Genomic DNA, 20,735 nt, shown 5'->3' with positions numbered 1-20,735 from the left:
TTTTTATTTATTTAACTGGGCAAGTCAGTTAAGAACAAATTCGTATTTACAATGACCGCCTAGGAACAGTGGGTTAACTGCGTTGTTCAGGGGCAGGACAACCCGATTTTTACCTTGTCAGCTTGGGGATAGAAGCTAGCAACCTTTCGGTTACTGGCTTAACGCTCTAACCACTAGGCAACCTGCCGCATTCAGGATTATCATAATAAGCTAATTGATTTACCCAAACAGGTTTAATTTGGATTGCAAAACAGTTAAATATGGTGGTGCAAATCTACAGTCAAAAATAAAATTCAATAAACACATAACATAAAAATACATTCAGTGTCATTGCTGCATGCAGAAAAATAGAAAAGTAAAGAACATTCACAACTGTTGTAGTGTCGTGTGTCATGCTTTGCACATGGACATCTTGTTCTGAATACAAAGTAGGTTTATTTATATTGGCTCATTTTGCCACAATATATTTACAAAAATAATATTAAAACTGCAGTTATTTTAACATGATTTCTTTAAAGTTACATAAAAATAAAGCTTTCTCTGGCACATTTCCTGAAAACGTTCCTATTTACAGTGAAACAATAGAGATCAGTTGTCAGAGGTGTATTCTCTGGCCACAGCACAGGAGTCTGGTCAAGAGCCGTTCAGAATCCACCATTTTGCTTTATAGATGTTAGAGATGGAAGTGATCCATGGCTCAAGTACATAAAGCGGACAAAATAAATGGCTCTAAATCTCAACCCAAGTGTCATCGAGAATGAATACAAAATATATATATATATATCCCAAAAATAAAGCCTTTTTCCTGTTCTGTCTCTCTTCACAGCATGTTACTCATATACAAACAAAACTCCTCCAATCATAACCAGATAAAGCATGAACACCTACAATTTCTCCTTCAGGTTAAATGAGAACACATTTTTGACAAGATCTTGCTTATTCTTCAAGAACACTTCGTTTTGATGTATTATGGTTAGAGAATGGCGTTTGCTTCCATGGTCAGGGGCAGGGCAAGCAAAAGGCACTGTGACTAAGGATTGGACAGAGAGACTGCATATAGCCCCTAAAAGGGGTGTGGACAACAACTCATTATAGCAACATGTGGCTTATCATAGAACATGCTATAATATGGCCACATTTGATACTAAAATGAAGAATGCAATTATATTGTCTAAATGGTCTGTGTTTGACAGCATAGAACATAGACTGACGTTATTTACTCAACCATCACTTTTAGTGGTCCAGTACATTCCAGCTCCACCGATACAAACAGGTTATTATTTCCCGTGGGGAACTTAGACACATGCTTGTGTGTATCATCAAGTAAGATGCCTTGGCAATATCTGTCAATCTACTTGTTCATTGAAGGTTTGAAACTATCCAGTGACTAGGCACTGTTAACACGACAGAGCAGCATGATACTGAGACAAACACCAAAACGTATATAGCCCTCATATACATACATAACCACAGTTCAGACTGTCTCATCCCCACAGTGAATCAAGTCCAGTTCCATTCAGACAGAGAGATGCTGGTCCTCCAGTATTAAAGCCATTTACCCCCCAGTAGCAGTCCAATCCAGCCCAGCCCTTTGGTTTCAAAGTCTAGTGCATCAATATGAAGGGCTCTGGACGTAAAGGTAACTGTCCAAATAAAGGAAACACCAATATATTAATAGGGCATTGGGCCAACACGAGCCGCCAGAATAGCTTCAATGCACACTTCAAGTGTCTGGAATTATATAGAAGGGATTTTTCCAAGAGAAATTCCATCATTTGGTGTTTTGTTAATGGTTGTGGAAAGCACTGTCTCAGGCGCCACTCCAGAATCTCCCATAAGTGTTCAATTGGGTTGACATCTGGTCACTGGAGACACACACACACTTTAAACCCCCTATGCTCCTTTGAGACCACTCTCTCAAAGTCACTGAGATCTCTTATTTTAGCCACGGTAAGAAAATAACGGGCAACTGTGCATTTTTATACATGACCCTAAGCATGATGGGATGTCAACTGCTTAATTAACTCAGGAACCACACCTGTTTAGAAGCACCTGCTTTCAATAGACTTTGTATCCCTAACGTACTCAAGTGTTTCCTTTATCTTGGCAGCTACCTGTAAAATACAAGTTATATATTGTAGGACAGCCTCTGTGATTCCAGCAGCAGTAGCCCCCCCGTCTCACTCCAGGAGGCCCTCCTCTCTGCAGGCATCTAGGGGAGGGAAGAATAGACAAGTGAAGTAAGGACACAAGAATACATCCCACTAGGCTGGTCCCAGATCTGTTTGTGCTGGCATTATAATGACCATAGGTGTTGGCTATAGCGACAGATCTAGGACTAGGTTCATGTCCAACATAAACAATAGTAGGCTTATTTGCATCAGGGAGATCGTTGTGCAAGATGCTTCATGTTTCTTTCACGCTCACATCGGAGTTGATGAGTCTGCTCACTGCAGTTTTCAAATCTGGGAACTGATGCACCAGCCAATTCAAAATGCAATTTCTAAATGCATTATGACTGCACCAGCAAAGGCATTTCCTTCCAAAAAACAAACATGCAAACTCATTATCTTACATTATTCTACATTCTTTATGTTACATCATTCTTCTTCATTATTCAAAACTATAAGCAGATAGACTAAATACCAAGACAACAAAGAAAGGCTACCAAGCATAATGTCAAGTAAGACGTTGACATTAACATTCTATTAGAATCTGAGGGTAGCACGAGAGGAAAGGACATGGTCCTGAGTCAGGACACAGACACACAGCCAAGCCCACACCAAACTGTCACGAGCTGGCATACAGGATGGCTCAAGGGCACAGGCAGCCTGGCATCAAGCCCATGCCATCCGCATGTGGGAGCCAACCAGCAAATGCCTGAGTGTGTGTTTGTGTCCTACCTGTGTGAGGAGGGCGAGGCAGGGCAGGACAGGGCAAGGCGGGGAGGGAGCTCAGGGTCCAAGAGTCGTATTAGGAGGGGGTTAGGAATGCTGAGCATCTATACCTGCTGGGCTGAGCACCAGGGCCTGCAGAATGTCAGACAGGGAGATGATGCCCTCGATGGCCGAGCGATCATCCACCACTACCAGCCGGTGGACCTGGCACACACACACACACATATATAGGGACACGCGTACAAAGAGACACACACACAGTTGAAAGAGAAAAGGAGAGAAATTGTTTATTTAAAAACACTTTTTTTTAACCTTTAACTATGCAAGTCAGTTAAGAACAAATTCTTATTTACAATGATGGCCTACTCCTGCCAAATCCCGGACGGCGCTGGGACAATTGTGCGCCGCCCTATGGGACTCTCAATCACGGCCGGATGTGATACCTAGGGACAGTGAGCATTTTGTGTCTCTGTTGAGTTTACGTGTTATTGTTGTGTTGTATGTATGTGTTTGAACACACCTCTGCTTTGACAATCTTGTCCACAATGGTCTCCAGTGTGTCCAGCTTGTGGCATTGCATGACCCCCTCAAAGTACTGGCAGCGATGCCTCAGAGCCTGGGTCACTGTGATGTCCAGGTTATTGTAAGTCTTCTCTGCTGCCAGGTTCTATACACATGATACACAGACACTCATGGCTTTTTAAAAGGAAAACATTCACACAATATATCTTTTGAGGGGGAAGTAACAGGATTACCAAGCTGTATTTTGAAAATCATAACTTACTATGACATCAAATTTGGAGTAAATATCCACCACTTTCCCTGTGATGAGATTGAAACATAACCAGTGTTGAGCTGAATCTCAATCAGTCAAATGTACCTTTAAAGTATATTTTAACAACAGTTGTCACAAAGTGTTTTACAGTAACACGTACCAGATACGTCCACAACAGGCAGGGCAGACACCCTCCTCTCTACGAAGATCTGCAGGGCCTTGATGATGGGTGTGTCAGGGTGGATGAAGGCTATGTTCTTGTAGGTGCCGATGCCCAGCTCTCCGAGAGTCTGCTTCATAAAAGCCGGCTTGGGCATCTCACGCACCTGGAACACATAAGATCAAATATAACACCTATCGATGTATCTATGACTGGAACACAAGAGAGGATCACTTTATTGCCTTGGAATCAACTCCAATTCCAATGTTAGTCCGTAATAGTTTGTTAAACAGTTTACAGAAACAAGCGAACAACATGTAGACCTGTCCCATCTATTATAAATATGTTAACTTGAACCCGTTTTCAGTCCACCTTGTTCTAAGTAATTGCATGGCTTCAATGTGGAAATATATACATATCATTCACACTGATATAGGGGCTAGGCCTACTGTAAATTGCCTAATGGCGGAGGATGGACATGCCAAATGTAGTCAATAAGCAATACCAAATTAAATGATTGATAAGGCCTAAAGAGAGTGAATAATTCAAATCAAATTGTAAACAAAATGAAACAACTTGTTTTAAATCGGCCATGTCTAAATACACTTACAGACGCCATAACTGGAGGGTTTTATGCACATCCAAGCTTTTCAAAAGTTATTTTTTTATTTAACCTTTATTTAACCAGGAAAAGCCTGTTGAGACCCAGAGCCTCTTTTTCAAGGTGGACCCGACCAAGAAGGCAGCAACAATCAATACATTATATAATTAAAACATACAACAATACAAAACAACATGGTCCAGCCTAAAAAAAGCATTTACACTCCTCCATAACAGAGTCTCCCATCAATATTTTTAATGAATTCAGTGGCACTAACATATCTAGATGAGGCGTGGATTGTAGACTATTCCATGCCTCTGGTGCACAAGTAGCTGGACAAAGACCCAATATAGAGAATGTCCACTCATCTTTATACTGCTTATAATATTATATATATACACACCGAACAAAAATATATAAACGCGACATGCAACAATTTCAAAGATTTTACTGAGTTACAGTTCATATAAGGAAATCAGTCAATTGAAATAAATTCATTAGAGCCTAATCTATGGATTACACATAACTGTGAATACAAGTATGCATCTGATGGTCACAGATACCTTTAAAAAAGGTATGGGCGTGGATCAGAAAACCAGTCAGTATCTGGTGTGACCATCATTGCCTCATGCATTTGCCTCAACACATCTCCTTCACATAGAGTTGATCAGGCTGTTGATTGTGGCCTGTGGAAGGTTGTCCCACTCCTCTTCAATGGTGTGCAAAGTTGCTGAATATTGGCGGGAACTGGAACACGCTGTCGTGCATGTCGATCCAGAGCATCCCAAACATGCTGAATGGGTGACATGTCTGGTGAGTATGCAAGCTATGGAAGAACTTTAGACATGTTCCAGGAATTGTGTACAGATCCTTGCGACATGGGACCATGTATTATCATGCTGAAACATGAGGTGATGGCAGGGGATGAATGGCACGACAATGGGCCTCAGGATGTCGTCATGGTAACTCTGTGCATTCAAATTGCCAATGATAAAATGCAATTGTGTTCATTGTATGTAGCTTATGCCTGCCCATACCATAACCCCACTGCTACCATGGGGCACTCTGTTCACAACGTTGACATCAGCATTCCGCTCGCCCACAACGCCATACACGTGGTCTGCGGTTGTGAGGCCGGTTGGACGTACAGCCAAATTCTCTAAAATATCTGGCAATAGCGCTGGTGGACATTCCTGCAGTCAGTATGCCAATTGCCAGTTCCCTCAAAACTTGAGAAATCTGTGGCATTGTGTTATGTGACAAATTTGCACATTTTAGTGGCCTTTTATTGTCCCCAGAACAAGGTGCACCTGTGTAATGATCATGCTGTTTAATCACCTTCTTGATATGCTCACTGTTTTGCTCCTTTCAAAATTGATATATTGATTAAAGCTTTGGTGATTTAAGATTTATTTCCAAGCAGTCTCATGACGACCCAAACACTTCTTGACTAGCCTACTTGATCACATTGAGCAGGACAAAACAAAACAGACTTCATTGACTGGAGGGGAGGCTATGATTGGTTTTTAATCAAATAAAACAAAATGGGGAAAAAAACATTACTGCTTTATGTTTCTAAATACGAAGTATACAGTCAGCAAATCGCATCTCGTTTCATGCGCCTATGGGCAGTGTGCATCACAGCTGGATAGGCTGTGTTTTCACTGTCAAAATTCAAACCATAACTAACTGTGTTACCGCTAAAACCAGATTTTAGTTGGTCTTAAATATCCCTATCAGTGCTGCCTGAAATTAGCACTTTGGATCATGTTTTTAAGGAAACGCCTCAAATATTTCCACCCCTCCCATCTGTGCGGAAGTGTGCTGATGTTAGGTAAATTTCCGAACCTGGCGTTGGGGCTGGGAAACGCCAGTGCGTTTGACAGTAGCGCCGCCTTAACGCCATCCGAAAATAGAGCCCATGGTTTTAGACTTACAAAGAGCTGTAGGAACTTGAGGATCCTCTTGTGTGTGAGGATGTAAAGTGGGTTCCCCGTCACAGGGTCGATGACAGGCAGCCGGTGGATCTTGTTTTTAATGAGGGAATAGACTGCATCAAATATGCTGCAAAGACAGACATAAAGCGCAAATGAAAAGACAATTGTGGAATTTTCTTCACATCCACGTATATTCAAGACAGATACACACACTCTTACCTGTATAATAACCTTTGTTATGTTATGAGAACGTACCTTGATTCGGGTGATATGTTCACTAAAGGCTTGAATGTCTCTTGCAAATATACTTCTGTGGAGAGACAAAACAATGTGAGTTAAATGTTCTGTACATGTCATTTAATGTCATCATTTAAACCAAAGCTTGTTACATACCTCTCCATGTCTCAAGCTTATGATCTTCCAACTCATATATTTGCACCTATAAACAATAAAACTATATTGACATCTAAAGAATAAACTACAGAAATCCAACATAGGAATTTTCATGGTAAACAAATATTTTGCTAAAATCGGTTTGTCCACTCAAACTTACCAACGGTGACTTGTAGTATCTGTGTAGTATGATGATGAAGTCTGTGATTGTCAACATTCCTGAAATGAGAAATGCATGCCTATAGATAATAGAATGACTAACAGTTGTCATAGAGCCATCATAAAGCATTAGATTGCCAACTGACCTCTAGCCAACAAACCATGCTCCACTGGCCATGGCTATTACAAGTAATCTCAACAAATCTTTTTTATTTTTTATTTATTTAAGAAACATGACAAATGTTGTACTTAATCTGGAGATAATTGTTATCTACCAGCATGTACATTTGAAGTCGGAAGTTTACATACACTTATGTTGGAGTCATTAAAACTTGCTTTTCAACCACTAATTTCTTGTTGACAAACTATAGTTTTGGCAAGTCAGTTAGGACATCTACTTTGTGCATGTTTTTCCAACAATTGTTTACAGACAGATTATTTCAATAATAATTCACTGTATCACAATTCCAGTGAGTCAGAAGTTTACATACACTAAATTGACTGTGCCTATAAACAGCTTGGAAAATTCCAGAACATGAGGTCATGGCTTTAGAAGCTTCTGATAGGCTAATTGACATCATTTGAGTCAACTGGAGGTGTACCTGTGCATGTATTTCAATGCCTACCTTCAAACTCAGTGCATCTTTGCATAACATCATGGGAAAATCATACTACACGAAGGGTGTACCTTACCCACAAAACACTGCCTCTCTGAATCCCATAGTGGGGCAGCACGCACCCCATTGGCCACTAAGGCAAAGAACGCCTTCTTCACCTGTAAAAAGGGATCATAATCCGAGAACAAAAAAATATATTGAATGGTATTCCACATCTTGTAAAATGTTTAGTGTAAATCCTAAATAAAACAATAAAACGTTCTGGTTTGATGGGTTTCATATAAGGAAACTGGAACCATGGGTTTCATATAAGGAAACTGGAACCATGGGTTTCATATAAGGAAACTGGAACCATGGGTTTCATATAAGGAAACTGGAACCATGGGTTTCATATAAGGAAACTGGAACCATGGGTTTCATATAAGGAAACTGGAACCATGGGTTTCATATAAGGAAACTGGAACCATGGGTTTCATATAAGGAAACTGGAACCATGGGTTTCATATAAGGAAACTGGAACCATGGGTTTCATATAAGGAAACTGGAACCATGGGTTTCATATAAGGAAACTGGAACCATGGGTTTCATATAAGGAAACTGGAACCATGGGTTTCATATAAGGAAACTGGAACCATGGGTTTCATATAAGGAAACTGGAACCATGGGTTTCATATAAGGAAACTGGAACCATGGGTTTCATATAAGGAAACTGGAACCATGGGTTTCATATAAGGAAACTGGAACCATGGGTTTCATATAAGGAAACTGGAACCATGGGTTTCATATAAGGAAACTGGAACCATGGGTTTCATATAAGGAAACTGGAACCATGGGTTTCATATAAGGAAACTGGAACCATGCGGTTAATGGATTTGGAGGCTGAGCTCCTAAACATCAGTGTTTCTGTTCTTCCTTATGATTACTGTTTAACCTTTTATGAGTCAATAGTAATGCTCTCCTCATGGAACATTAACCATGCAATTTTCAATGCCTTTAGACCAAGGATGCACTTCAATACCCATAAGAATGTTCCTCAGTGGACACACCCTGTCAGATAAGTTTGACAATATCAGTTTAGGTCATAGTTAGTTAGTGCTTCTCAAAGTTACGTATACATCATCTTGTGAGCAGGGATTACCTGTAGGCCCGTGTCGAACACGACCAGCTTGGAGCTGGTGGGAACGATGTCATAGCAGCAGTGGGACTTCATAAAGCGCATGTAAATATCTCTGTCTGGTTCAGCAGCTGGAAAGATGGGTAGAAAAATATATATTCACACTGTGTATACAGTGCATCAAATAATTTCACTAGTCATCATACTGTATACTGAACCAATGAAGTCACGTCTGGGGCTGGGGGGGGGGGGGGGGGGGGGGATTCCTTATTCTAACAAAGTGCACCCGTGTGTTGAGTTTGATTCCCCTGCATGAGGCTTTGCGCTATCCATAGCCGCAGGAATATGTTTGAGGATGGGAGTGCTATTCACCAACAAGGCACACTACAGATAGCTATATTGGTCAACTAATACAGACTAGTAAAGGCCCAGGGCACTACATATGCAGGTTTTTTTTTTTTTGGGGGGGGGGGGGGGGGGGTTCAGCACCCCTACTGGTGCTATCATCAGGCAATTATTGGGTTATGATCAAAACAAATCTGAATTATTTGATGATATGTAGCGACAGGTGTTCAATAGCTTGTAACTGGTCCCATGTGGCTCAGTTGGTAGAGCATGGGCTTGCAGCGCCAGGGTTGTGGTTCGATTCCCATGAGGGACCAGTAGGAAAAGGTATTAAAAGGTATGCACTCACTACTTTAAGTTATCCAGAGATTCTGCTAAATGACTCAAATATATTCATATATATTTAAATGTAACTAATATTCACATTACAATTCACACCAGCACTTCACAAAGAAGCAATCGGTACCATTGAGCCTGGTCTTGAACTATATCCAAATAAAATTGCAAAAACGTCAAATAAAAGGCTATAGACAACACAATCAAATAAAATAAAAATGTAGGTTATTAATGCAGTAAAACGCACTTACTTACCAACACCATCATCGTTTAGGTCAAGTTTCTCCAGCATGCCTTCGAATAAACCGTAGAAATTCTGTAAGAATAAGAGGCAGAGGGGGTCAAGAACGCGCTCCAAATCTGGCACACCAAAATCAGAGCAGTCGCGCGCTGCAGGCGCACAACAGCTCGCCGTTTGCCAAAGTGTGGACGAAAAAACTATGTAGATTCAATAACTGCTGGCACGTTCCACCATGACAAAATCATACATCTTGAGAGACTGAGACTAAAATGTCCTTACGCATAACCAACAAAAAGAAAAGCAAGCCCCGTTTGATACGCACAATAGGCACTGCACGCAACTCATTCAAGTGCCCTTGTCCAAGTTTCTACTGTATGTGGGCAATTCATATCGGGAGCTCTGCCTGCCAGTAACTTTAATGGCACATTATTATTAGACTACACGCCCCTTAACTGTAGTAGTGGAACATTCCTAAATCTATTTTGCTGCAGTCAATAAAGCCGTTGCCTACAGTAGGATCATACTACTGACCAAAACAGAGGAGTGTGCAACACAAATAAACAGAGTGTGCAACATGTCCGGATAAATAAACAAAATAATACTTTAATTTAAAAAGCAGTGTATCGTCTCAAGTAGATATTTTTCTGCGCATTGTGTGTATTGTGAACGAAAACGGAAATCGTTAAGGTTTCATTTATTATTATGATCACGCTCTAGAGACACACCCTCCATGCAGAACGACCAAGGCTCTTCACCATATTAGGAAATCCCTTATGTTGCCTAGCAGCGAGAAGCCAAGGATTCCTTATCATTTTCTATGCCCATAACTGTTTTGCAGGACATTAAAATGCAACAATTTGCACAATGCATAGTTATTTACATTGACAATTATTTACAATAATAATAGCAAGGGATGAAGTAGGCTACTGCACAATGACTAAGACATGGTGCAGAGGTTGTGTACTGCAGCAAAATGATCCAATAACAAAATAAGTCAGTGTGCAGTTAATTTGCCTCTTTCCCTATGCTACAAAGCACTTCATCATCATGGCACGTTCTATGAGCCAAATCATATTGTGCTCTTTGTAGCATATGAGGATTCAAAACCATCATTTTGTATTAGTAGTCTCCCCTAGCCCCTTGATTAGACCCTACCAGTGCACTGACAACCCACTGCAGTAGAAGAAACCGCCCTGATAGCTCACGCCTGGGATACCTAACCAACCCCCCAGCCACCCCATACCTCATGGTGACACAGCTATTCTCCAGCCAAAACCACTACTGCACTGTCATAAATCTAGCCTGTCTAACCGGCGATCAGCATGAATCCCATCCCACTCTACTGCTGCTGCACTGCCACAGGGAAGGGAATGTGCTCTATATAAACATGGGGCTGTAAATCTGAGATGGAGGGCTGTTTCATTAAAACAGTTCCAGATTGGATTTAGCAGAGACATTCCTTTGATTTGGGTAAGAGCCTGGTGTGTGTGGATGGAAATAAATAAATAAAAGAGAGAGACCAAGACAGAGAGCAAAAGAGTGCGAGAGAGCGAGGGAGAGACTTATGGCTGTAATCATGATGCCTTGGGTGTAATAAGCAACAACAAAAATGGTGATGGTGATGAAATATTGACTTACACTGCCAGGGTAGATAGAATTCTAGAGCTCAAATAGACAGACACACAGTTACTTGAATTATTAGTTTTAACAAGATACTACATCAATCAAATCAAGGTCTCTGTCCAACAGGAGAGGGGAACATAACAGACATATCAGTTCAAACACTGACTATCTGAACATCTTGATTAGGCTAGTATTGAACTCTGCTGAGCTGAACGTTAGAGCTGAACAAAGAGTCTTTGCTGAAACAATCACTTAATTCCAGTCATTTATAGATTTTACCACTGTATAGGTCTAGGAGACTCACATCAGCATTCCCCCTTAAACCACATTTCTTTGGCAACCCTGAAATATTGCTTCAATACTGTCAATTATCACTGCCACTAACAAACACAGTAACCCAGAGGTTGGTGTAGTAGGAAGTAAGGAGGTATCACTCACTGGCTGTGAGGTAGCTTGGGGCAGTGGGAAAGCGTAGGGTATCGGAGAGGAGGAGGACATGGGGGGCTTGGCAGAGGACGGCAGGCTGAGGCGCTGTCCGGTGTCTGGTGGGGGTGATGAGAGGGAGCGTTCCAGGCGCTCTGGGGCACTCTGGTGAACCTCCTTAGGGAACAGCATGTGCAGGCTGGGGGTGCTGGGGGAAGACGAGAGGCCGGAGACTGGGGAGGAAAGACAAAGGACCAGAGAACGATTGACAGTTAGCACTGATCCACACAGGCCTGTCATGTATACATAGTTCCCCTAGAAATCTCCTGTAGTGCGGTTGCTATGTTCACAGGTGATCTCAACTCAATTTCTATTGTGTTATTGACTGTACATTTGTTTATTCCATGTGTAACTGTGTTGTGTCGCACTGCTTTGCTTTATCTTGGCCAGGTTGCAGTTGTAAATGAGAACTTGTTCTCAACTGGCCTCAACTGGTTAAATAAAGGAAAAACTAAAATATTTTTAAAAGTGGCCTTTCTAATTGGGATATTCCATTGCAATAGAGTATGTGCTTGTCACATAATACTGTAATAGTGGAGTGGGTCCCCAATAGATTTAGCTTTTCAGAAGAATATTGATTTCAACATCATTACGTATCCTCATGTATCATTAGCAGAGCATGGTTAAGCACTGCCAGGGCCTGGAAACCTGCCAAGAAAATATCAACCCGTCCTGTCCTAAAGCACAGCAATCAACTGATTTCAGTGGATCATATTCACAGTGCAGTGTAAGCAAAGCTTGTGAGTCTTATGACAATACAGTAGACTCATTTGGCTGTACCGTATGTAGGTTGTCAGGAACGGGTTGGACAACCAAACAGTATCAGAGAACATCTTCAAATACCTAAAAAATGAATCCAAACCTGGTTCAGATTTCAAACAAATCAATCAAATGAATGTGTAGAAAACTAACATTCTTGCAGTAGAGTGGAATATAGTTATCCTCCCACCCTATCGAGCTTCATGTACTACTACCACTACACCATTGCGCAGCCTAAAGAACAGATATCTAATCTACAGTATAATACAGTAGTAGTAGTGATATATCATCTAGCCTGAGCATCCTATATTGGACAGCTGCCCGAGAGGCTGGGAGGCTCCTGCTCTGGCAGTGTCTATGTCAGGTCGAGGCCGTCGCTCAGTCACATGACACCCTTACATGCCCCTCAGCAGTCACGACCCAGCACAGGGTGCGGGTTGACATACAACACCCACACGGCTCCAGGCCCACCCTGCTGTGCTGACATATTTCTAAGGCCATACTTCCAGTGACGTGGGTGATGTGTACAGCCTGGTTCACATTTCATCCACTCCACCATGGGACTCTCATGGGCTCTGCTCACCTCCAGTAGCTTATCAGCAATGCTTCACTTTGACATTCAAGCCACCAATCACAAATCTAACAAACAATCACCTATAGGCACAAGCCATGAATGCCTTATAAAAAGGCACACTATCATAACAGCTGAGGTGATTATTGATCACTTGAACCCAAATGGAGTTTAATTGATTGAATTCCAAAATGCTATATATATATATATATATATATATATATATATATATATATCCCCCTTTTCAGAAATGTTGGTAATTAGCTTTTTTGGTTTAAAGAACTTAAGAGATGTGTTTTTTCCACATCTAATCGTGGAATGGGTTATTAAATGACAGACGTGTTTAACCCAGGGGAGAACGACTGCTCCTCTCATTGAAGCCACATAAGTTCAAGGCCAACTGTGGTACTACAGGCATTGTTAGCAGAAAACAGGATCCCCCATTATAATGAATGGGAAAATGGCGATATTCATGGTCAATCTTAGTATAAATAAAAACCGTTTTTAAAACAATCACGGTACAAATAACTGCTAGTAATATACTAAATGCATGTCCTTGAAGAAAATATCTATTTTTAAAACGCACACAGAAGTAGATCATTTAGTTACTAATGGTAGCCTGCAGTACCCCGGTCGGTCTTCAATTCAAGTTATTAAATGAGAGGTGGCAGCGCAGAGCTTGCAACGGTCACTCTAAAGAGTAGCTCAAACTGCGTATGTTTTGTCTCCATGAGACCCCAACTTAAACAACTAAATTTGGCTTCAATGCGCTGTTGAGTCTTCACAAATGAATGAATGGTGTCACGTGATCAATGGCATTGTCCATTCATATATACAGTCATTGGTTTAACCTATCACTAGATGGTTTCATCCAGAGAGACAGTCACATTTAGTTTCAAAACACCTCTGAGGTTGCAAGCTTCACTACAATCAAATGTGGCATATTATAGCACAAGGCTAGATTTGTGATGTATTATAATTCTAAGTTAAATATTATACAGGAACCGACCATTCCATTCCAGCTAAACAATGGATAGTGTTTTGCAACAAAACGAAACGTAATACATATCTAAAATATATGAATAAAAAAAATCTGAAGACAGTGATATTTTACACATACATAAAGCATTTATTCCTGATGAAAAAAACACAAGTGTGAAACATCGGTGGATAAAGCATTTTGGAAATAAACAAATCAAATGTAAAATGTTAGAGTAAATCTTTGATCTGACAAACCAACCACTTCCACGGTTCCATAACATAAATAAACAGTTATCAATAAAATGGCTGCTTAGAGACTTAAGAGCGAATCACACAGCGCACACACTGGCTTCTCCCTCTACATAGATGCAAATACAACTGTCAAATAAAGAAGGGACCGAATACTAAATGCCAGTAACATTCAACCCATCAAAAGTAAATAGTAAACTGATATACCATCTAAACTAAAGAAAGGTCAACTTGATTGAAGAGGATAAATCTGCAAGGGCATTCGTCATGTCAAACAAAAACATGTCTTCACAGTCCAGCCATCTCCACTATCTGACATTTAGCTGGCTAATACCAGCCCCCTCTCAGTCGTGTTGGTGTCTTATTTTAGCCATGCTGTTGTGGCACATTCCACAGGAGAATATAACACAGGGGACAGCAGGGAGGGAGGCCCTCCTCACCCAAACACACAGGTAGGGGAGGGGGAATACACCACATGGGATATTGAAGATATTAGAATAATCTAGATCAGTGTTCGTCAATCTCTAGTCCATTGACCAGCATAGGCCCTTGGACGTTACAGACGGGCCTCTCAGATGGTAAACTAACATCTAAAAATCAACATTTCAAATTACTCTCACTACATTTGGAAAACACAAATGCTGTGTGTGTAAAGGGCAATGGTAAACCACGATGGTGACGGAGTCATATTGGCCAGTGTTCTTTCCATTAGGTGTTAAGAGAAAGGCATGTGTCTCAATGCAGTTTGGCTTCAACATTAGGCTAGTCTAAACCCAGCCTAGTCTAAACCCAGCCTAGTCTAAACCCAGCCTAGTCTAAACCCAGCCTAGTCTAAACCCAGCCTAGTCTAAACCCAGCCTAGTCTAAACCCAGCCTAGTCTAAACCCAGCCTAGTCTAAAGCAGTGGTTCACAAACTTTTAAAAAAATGATTTAAAGGAATTCAGTCTGGCTTAAAAAATTACTCTTGAAAGTAGTAGAAAGCACAAGGTGCAATTTTGAAATGAGGTAGTGCATCATCAGTTCCTCTTGTCATGTCAGCCATTACTTACCTTAGAGAGCTATTTATAACTTGTCAGAAATGTCCAGATCAACTAGCCCATGTCAGCTAACATTTTTTTTATTCAGGTTTTTTAGCCCATAGACATTGTTGGAATTTTTTAGTCACTCAAATATCACATGAATACACATTATACATGGTAAAATGTATAGAATTGCATGAAAATGTGCTTCAAAACCACAAAAATGTTATTTGCACCCCATGACAAAATGTGTAACCATAGAAGACTTGGCAACAGAACATACATACAGTATGGGACCAGACCAAATAAACATAGCACTATATGGCACTATATGGCTTCACACAGTTAGACTAGCTGTTAGAGCGTTGGGCCAGTAACTGAAAAGTTCGCTAGTTCGAATCCCAGAGCCAACAATGTGAAACATCTGTCGATGTGCCAATGAGCAATGCACTTAACCCTAATGGCTCTAGAATCGCCATTGAGAATGGCCGTGGCGCCACTTTCCAAGGGTGTCTCGGGAGTGGGGATATGCAAAAAAACAACACATTTCCAATTCACACATGCATCTAAAATAGGACAAATAGAAGCACCCATCAAATTATGAATAATTATTGTTACATATGGGTTTACATCATTATGACAGCTGGGGCCATAACCCCTTCCTCCAATGTTCCCATGTCAGACTGGGGCTAAAATCAGGAGCGGTTCATGGCAAAGTGTCACTCAAAGTCACTGTCTGTAACACCCCAAGCATCCAGTAAGATTCCCAAAAGTCACCATCCATAACACCCCAAGCATGATGACCCATTGCAACATGATGTCATTGATAAGCATCAGTCTGTGATACTTTTGCAAAAAGATATGCATCATGATGCATAAGTTAATACATTGCATTCAATGCAAAAAAAATGCATATCAAAATTGAAATTCATCAAGAATACTTGAGGCATAGATATGCATCAAGGGTATTGATGCATAAGTCAATACATTGCATTCAAGGCAAAATTGGTGAAAAGACAGGCATCAATTCAGACAGATAGCTGTTCTCTCTATTCTCTAATCCCCTCTCTCCCGCCCTATCACTCTTTCTACTTACTCTTCATCCACCCTCCTTCCCTTATTTCTCACTCCCTCCCTGCCTCTCCCCTCTCTCGCTCTCTCCCCCTCCGCTCTTCAACCTCCACCTCTCAGACAGACAGACACAGACAGACAGGGTTAAGTTCATGTTCACATACCGGCTCAGCCCTAACTCAAGCCAAAGGGTTAGGGTTGAGGTGGGATGTGAACAAGAAGTTAAGGTTAAAGTTAAGGTTAAGATTTAGCCAAGCTGAGGAGGAGGATTATTTAAGATGATGTTTGTAGAGGTAGTGTTTCCACCCACTATTGGGGTGCCAGGACAGAGAACAGCTTGGACTTGGACTGGGCTGGGTGGGAGCTGCTCTCTCAAAGGAGTGGGAGGGCCAAGAGACCTGAGGTGGCAGAATGGAGTGCTCGGGGTATAGGGTTTGAGCATAGCTTGAAGGTAGGGAGGGGCAGTTCCTCTTGCTATTCTGTAGGTAAGTACCAGGGTCTTGTAGTGGATGCGAGCTTCAACTGGAAGCCAGTGGAGTGTACAAAGGAGTGGGGTGACATGAGAGAACTTGGGAAGGTGGAAAACCAGGGGGGCTGCAGTGTTCTGGATACGTTTTTTTTGTCCCTCCCCTCCTTGATAGCCACCTTTCATCGAGGATGCTCATGTGTATCAGAGTTTTGAAATCTGCCACACACCCTTTGAATCAGCTTTTGTTTTGTCAGAGAAAAACATGCACACGTTTAAAATCAATATGCTACTTATTGGTTTCTCTCTAAAATGTCTCTTTCAAAACTTACTTAATTTGTTTAATCACTTTACACATTTATTTTGGGATCCACCCCTATAAAAAGGACATTTGCCTGATGACATGCGAGTGGGGAAGTGCATTGCCATCCATGTTCACTCCTCGATTAACTTTGACCTTTTCCAAAAGGAGGCTAGAGAGGACAGATTAGAAAGGAAGCAGGTGAGCAAATCTAATTGAGAAAAGGCCAGGGTTAGGGAGATGTATTATTATATTTGTTTGAACCTTTATTTAACAATGCAAGTCAGTTAAGAACCGGTTGAGCCAGGATGAGGACTTGAATCTAGGTTTAGGTTTCAATCTAAATTGACATAACTCTAACCCAATTAACAATTATTAACACTACATGGCAGAAAGGTATGCCTCACTTGAAGCGGAGTTAAGGTGCTTTTGAGTGACATTGGCAAAACGGTTGAGGCTAGAAATACAATTCAAGTATGGGATCATTCAGCAGACGCTCCCGATGAACACAAGCCTACACCTGACCATGTCAAATTAACTTCACAGTGAAAACTTGGTCCCACAGAGAACAAGGCCTTTTTTCCATAGAAAATCATCACCTACACTGCTTACATAACCATGATGCCCAGTGGACTGTGATATAGCTAGCTAACATACCCCATTGTGACCTTATAGGGAATGCTCTGTGTTCATAGGAAGTGGCTTAATTCATCCTCAACATGGTCATTCTCTCCCTGCAGTTACACAAAAACACTGTCCTCCATGTTCCATCCTCTGTAGAATGGTAAATTCTTAAATGCAAAGACTTGAAACTCAGGGTATTGTTAAAGAGAGTCTCTTAGAGAGAGGCATTGAATTTCCTGTGATAAAATAATTGACTTAATTGGGGGTTGTAGGGGCCATTTCGAAGGATTAAGAGGGTTGAATCTTCCCAAATGATACATGTGTGACCGGGGGACCGTCATGACCTGGCATATGAAATTTGAAGTCAATCGGCCCAAAAGCATGTTTGACCTCAATTGGACACAATGGTCTTGCAGTTCTAGAAACTATATACTGCAGTTCTAGAAACTTTTATTTAACCCTTATTTTACCAGGTATGTTGACTGAGAACATATTCTCATTTACAGCAACAACCTGGGGAATAGTTACAGGGGAGGGGGGGGGGGGGGGTGAACAGGCCAATTGTAAACTGGGGATGATTAGGTGACCGTGATAGTACTCTCCTACTCTTACAATACATGCCATGAGATCTTTGGTGACCACAGAGAGTCAGGACACCCCGTTTAACATCCCATCCAAAAGACAGCACCCTACACAGGGCAATGTCCCCAATCATTGGGATATTTTTTTTTACCAGATGAAAGGGTGCCTCCTACTGGCCTTCCAACACCACCTCCAGCAGCATCTGGTCTCCCATCCAGGGACCAACCCTACTTAGCTTCAGAAGCAAGCCAGCAGTGGGATGCAGGGTGGTATGCTGCTGGCAATACATCTGTATGTCTGTCTGCCACATATGTTTTTGCACTGAATGCAATGTATTGACTCAAGCATCATGTCTCCTGATGCATCACCGACTGACATTTGATACCAGGCTGCCGTCTCCCTGAGATTCTGGAAGGAGAGGCGCCACCACCAGCCGGGCCACTGTCTATTTTCATATCGTTTAACGTTCCAAAATAGAGCAGCGACGATTCCACCGAGACTAGCCAATGTGGGCAAAGAATAACAGAGTTGGATTATCACCATGTTCAAGTAGAAGGACTATGAATTACTATTTATTCCAGAAAAAAAAATGAGATCAATCTATATCTTGATTTAGGAGTTGATATAAAGTCAAAACATGTTGGTTTACTGTTGTGTTTTTTTATACAGTACTGGAAGTATATTTCATACTCACATTTTAAGAAGAAATAATATATCCAGAAATTGCCATATTTAATAATAATAATAATAATAATAATAATAATAATGTGGGTGCCTACATTTGTCCTATTTCACATGTACAGATGTGTGAATTGGAAATGTGTTTTTTCCATATCCCACTCAGAGTAGGGTCATGGCCAGGGTCTCCACAATTACAGTTAATTGCCTTGCTCAAGGGCACATCAATTTTTTCACCTTGTTGGCTCTGGGAGTCAAACTAGCGCCCTTTCGGTTACTGGCCCAACTCTCTAACCGCTAGGCTATTTCTCATATCCTCACTGTATTTTTGTTGTTAAATTATATTCCTACAATCTACAAATGTACATATTCACACTCCAACACTCCAAGAAAACAGCAATTTCTGCAGTCTTAGTTACACGCCCATTTGCCTGGCTACTGCTTCACTCAACACACTAATCACCTCTACTTTAGGCGTTTTATGCAACTGAAACGAGAGCCCCCTGTCTAAAACCTGAGGGACACCAGTCATAAATACCTCAGCTGTCAGCAGCCCTGTATGTAGGTGCTGTGTTAATTACAAAATGAATGCTGTTTTTACTGTCCAGATAAAGAGGGGGTCAGAGTGATGTCTACCTTACTGCACTTGTTACAAAATGGATGCTTTTGATACTGTATTACTATTGAATCAGTAGAGGATTCATTTAACTGCTCGGATAAGAAACATTTATTCTGACAGAGTCCGACTGATATTCCATGATTAATAATCCACCTTTTTCCAATACATTTGAAAATTTGGGAGAAAAAGCAGATTCCGCTCTTCATTTCACCGGTCACATTATTTGACATTATGAAGCTCACCATAGTTCCCCAGAACGGTTGAAACAGTCATGTGTTTGTTTGTAAATAGCACAACAGGAGAAAGCTGGAGCAGGAGAGTCCAGGTATGTATTGACAATGGTCACGTTTATTGAATATCACGTTTTTTTTGCTTCAATAGAGTGATCAAGGATGTGCAACTATAGTTTTCCTTCACAGAAAATACAGCTTAATTGTGGTCATCAGATGACAACAGAATTGCAACACTATTTGGCTGGCAGCCACACAAGTAACTTACCTTGCAAAGAAAAAGCAAGGTCTTTTTTCAGAAAAAAAAATGCACGGGCATCATATTTCTAATCTTTATCATAGAATGTAGCCAGATACATTTCCAATTGTTTTGTTTAAAAGTGAATCTGGCATTTTACCAGAGAAAAGTAGGCAGGCTACAGTGAGAAAAGTAGGCAGGCTACAGTGAGAAAAGTAGGCAGGCTACAGTGAGAAAAGTAGGCAGGCTACAGTGAGAAAAGTAGACAGGCTACAGTGAGAAAAGTAGGCAGGCTACAGTGAGAAAAGTAGGCAGGCTACAGTGAGAAAAGTAGGCAGGCTACAGTGAGAAAAGTAGGCTGGCTACAGTGAGAAAAGTAGGCTGGCTACAGTGAGAAAAGTAGGCTGGCTACAGTGAGAAAAGTAGGCTGGCTACAGTGAGAAAAGTAGGCTGGCTACAGTGAGAAAATTAGCTCCATATATATCAGTCAGAGCTCTGTCTGCTGATAGAATGCCCGTTCGTGAATTGTCAGCCGAGTGGAAAAGTGCAACTGAAGCACAAAATGTGTCTGATGCGGAGCACACATTTACAATAAGCATTTTAGATCTGCTTTTACAAAACGCGGCAGGATATTTATACATTTGATCTTTTTCCTGCGTGAAAAA

At 41.2% G+C, this 20,735-nt stretch overlaps 1 protein-coding gene across 6 annotated transcripts in view; it reads right to left on the bottom strand.

Annotated features, from left to right (window-relative positions):
* Positions 1–378: 378 nt before the first annotated feature.
* Positions 379–20,735, bottom strand: part of LOC109874824 (5'-AMP-activated protein kinase subunit gamma-2) — a 38,892-nt gene continuing 18,535 nt past the window's right edge. For 4 of the 6 annotated variants that reach the window (XM_020466831.2, XM_020466832.2, XM_020466833.2 and 1 more), the window contains 13 exons: positions 11,637–11,854; positions 9,590–9,650; positions 8,678–8,784; positions 7,616–7,697; positions 6,924–6,982; positions 6,764–6,809; positions 6,626–6,680; positions 6,371–6,497; positions 3,833–3,998; positions 3,682–3,719; positions 3,418–3,564; positions 3,008–3,101; positions 379–2,212 (listed from right to left, as the gene is read on the bottom strand). In XM_020466831.2, the coding sequence (XP_020322420.1) occupies positions 2,181–2,212; positions 3,008–3,101; positions 3,418–3,564; positions 3,682–3,719; positions 3,833–3,998; positions 6,371–6,497; positions 6,626–6,680; positions 6,764–6,809; positions 6,924–6,982; positions 7,616–7,697; positions 8,678–8,784; positions 9,590–9,650; positions 11,637–11,854 (1,232 nt within the window). In that variant the 3' untranslated portion in view covers positions 379–2,180. Of the gene's footprint in view, positions 2,213–2,903; positions 3,102–3,417; positions 3,565–3,681; positions 3,720–3,832; positions 3,999–6,370; positions 6,498–6,625; positions 6,681–6,763; positions 6,810–6,923; positions 6,983–7,615; positions 7,698–8,677; positions 8,785–9,589; positions 9,651–11,636; positions 11,855–20,735 lie in introns of all 6 variants that reach the window. The other 2 variants (XR_004206264.1, XR_004206265.1) reach the window with 1 other exon arrangement.

This window comes from Oncorhynchus kisutch, linkage group LG30 (genome assembly GCF_002021735.2).
Source record: "Oncorhynchus kisutch isolate 150728-3 linkage group LG30, Okis_V2, whole genome shotgun sequence".
In the NCBI taxonomy this organism is placed as follows: domain Eukaryota; kingdom Metazoa; phylum Chordata; class Actinopteri; order Salmoniformes; family Salmonidae; genus Oncorhynchus; species Oncorhynchus kisutch.
This window is presented reverse-complemented; position numbering and strand designations above follow the sequence as displayed.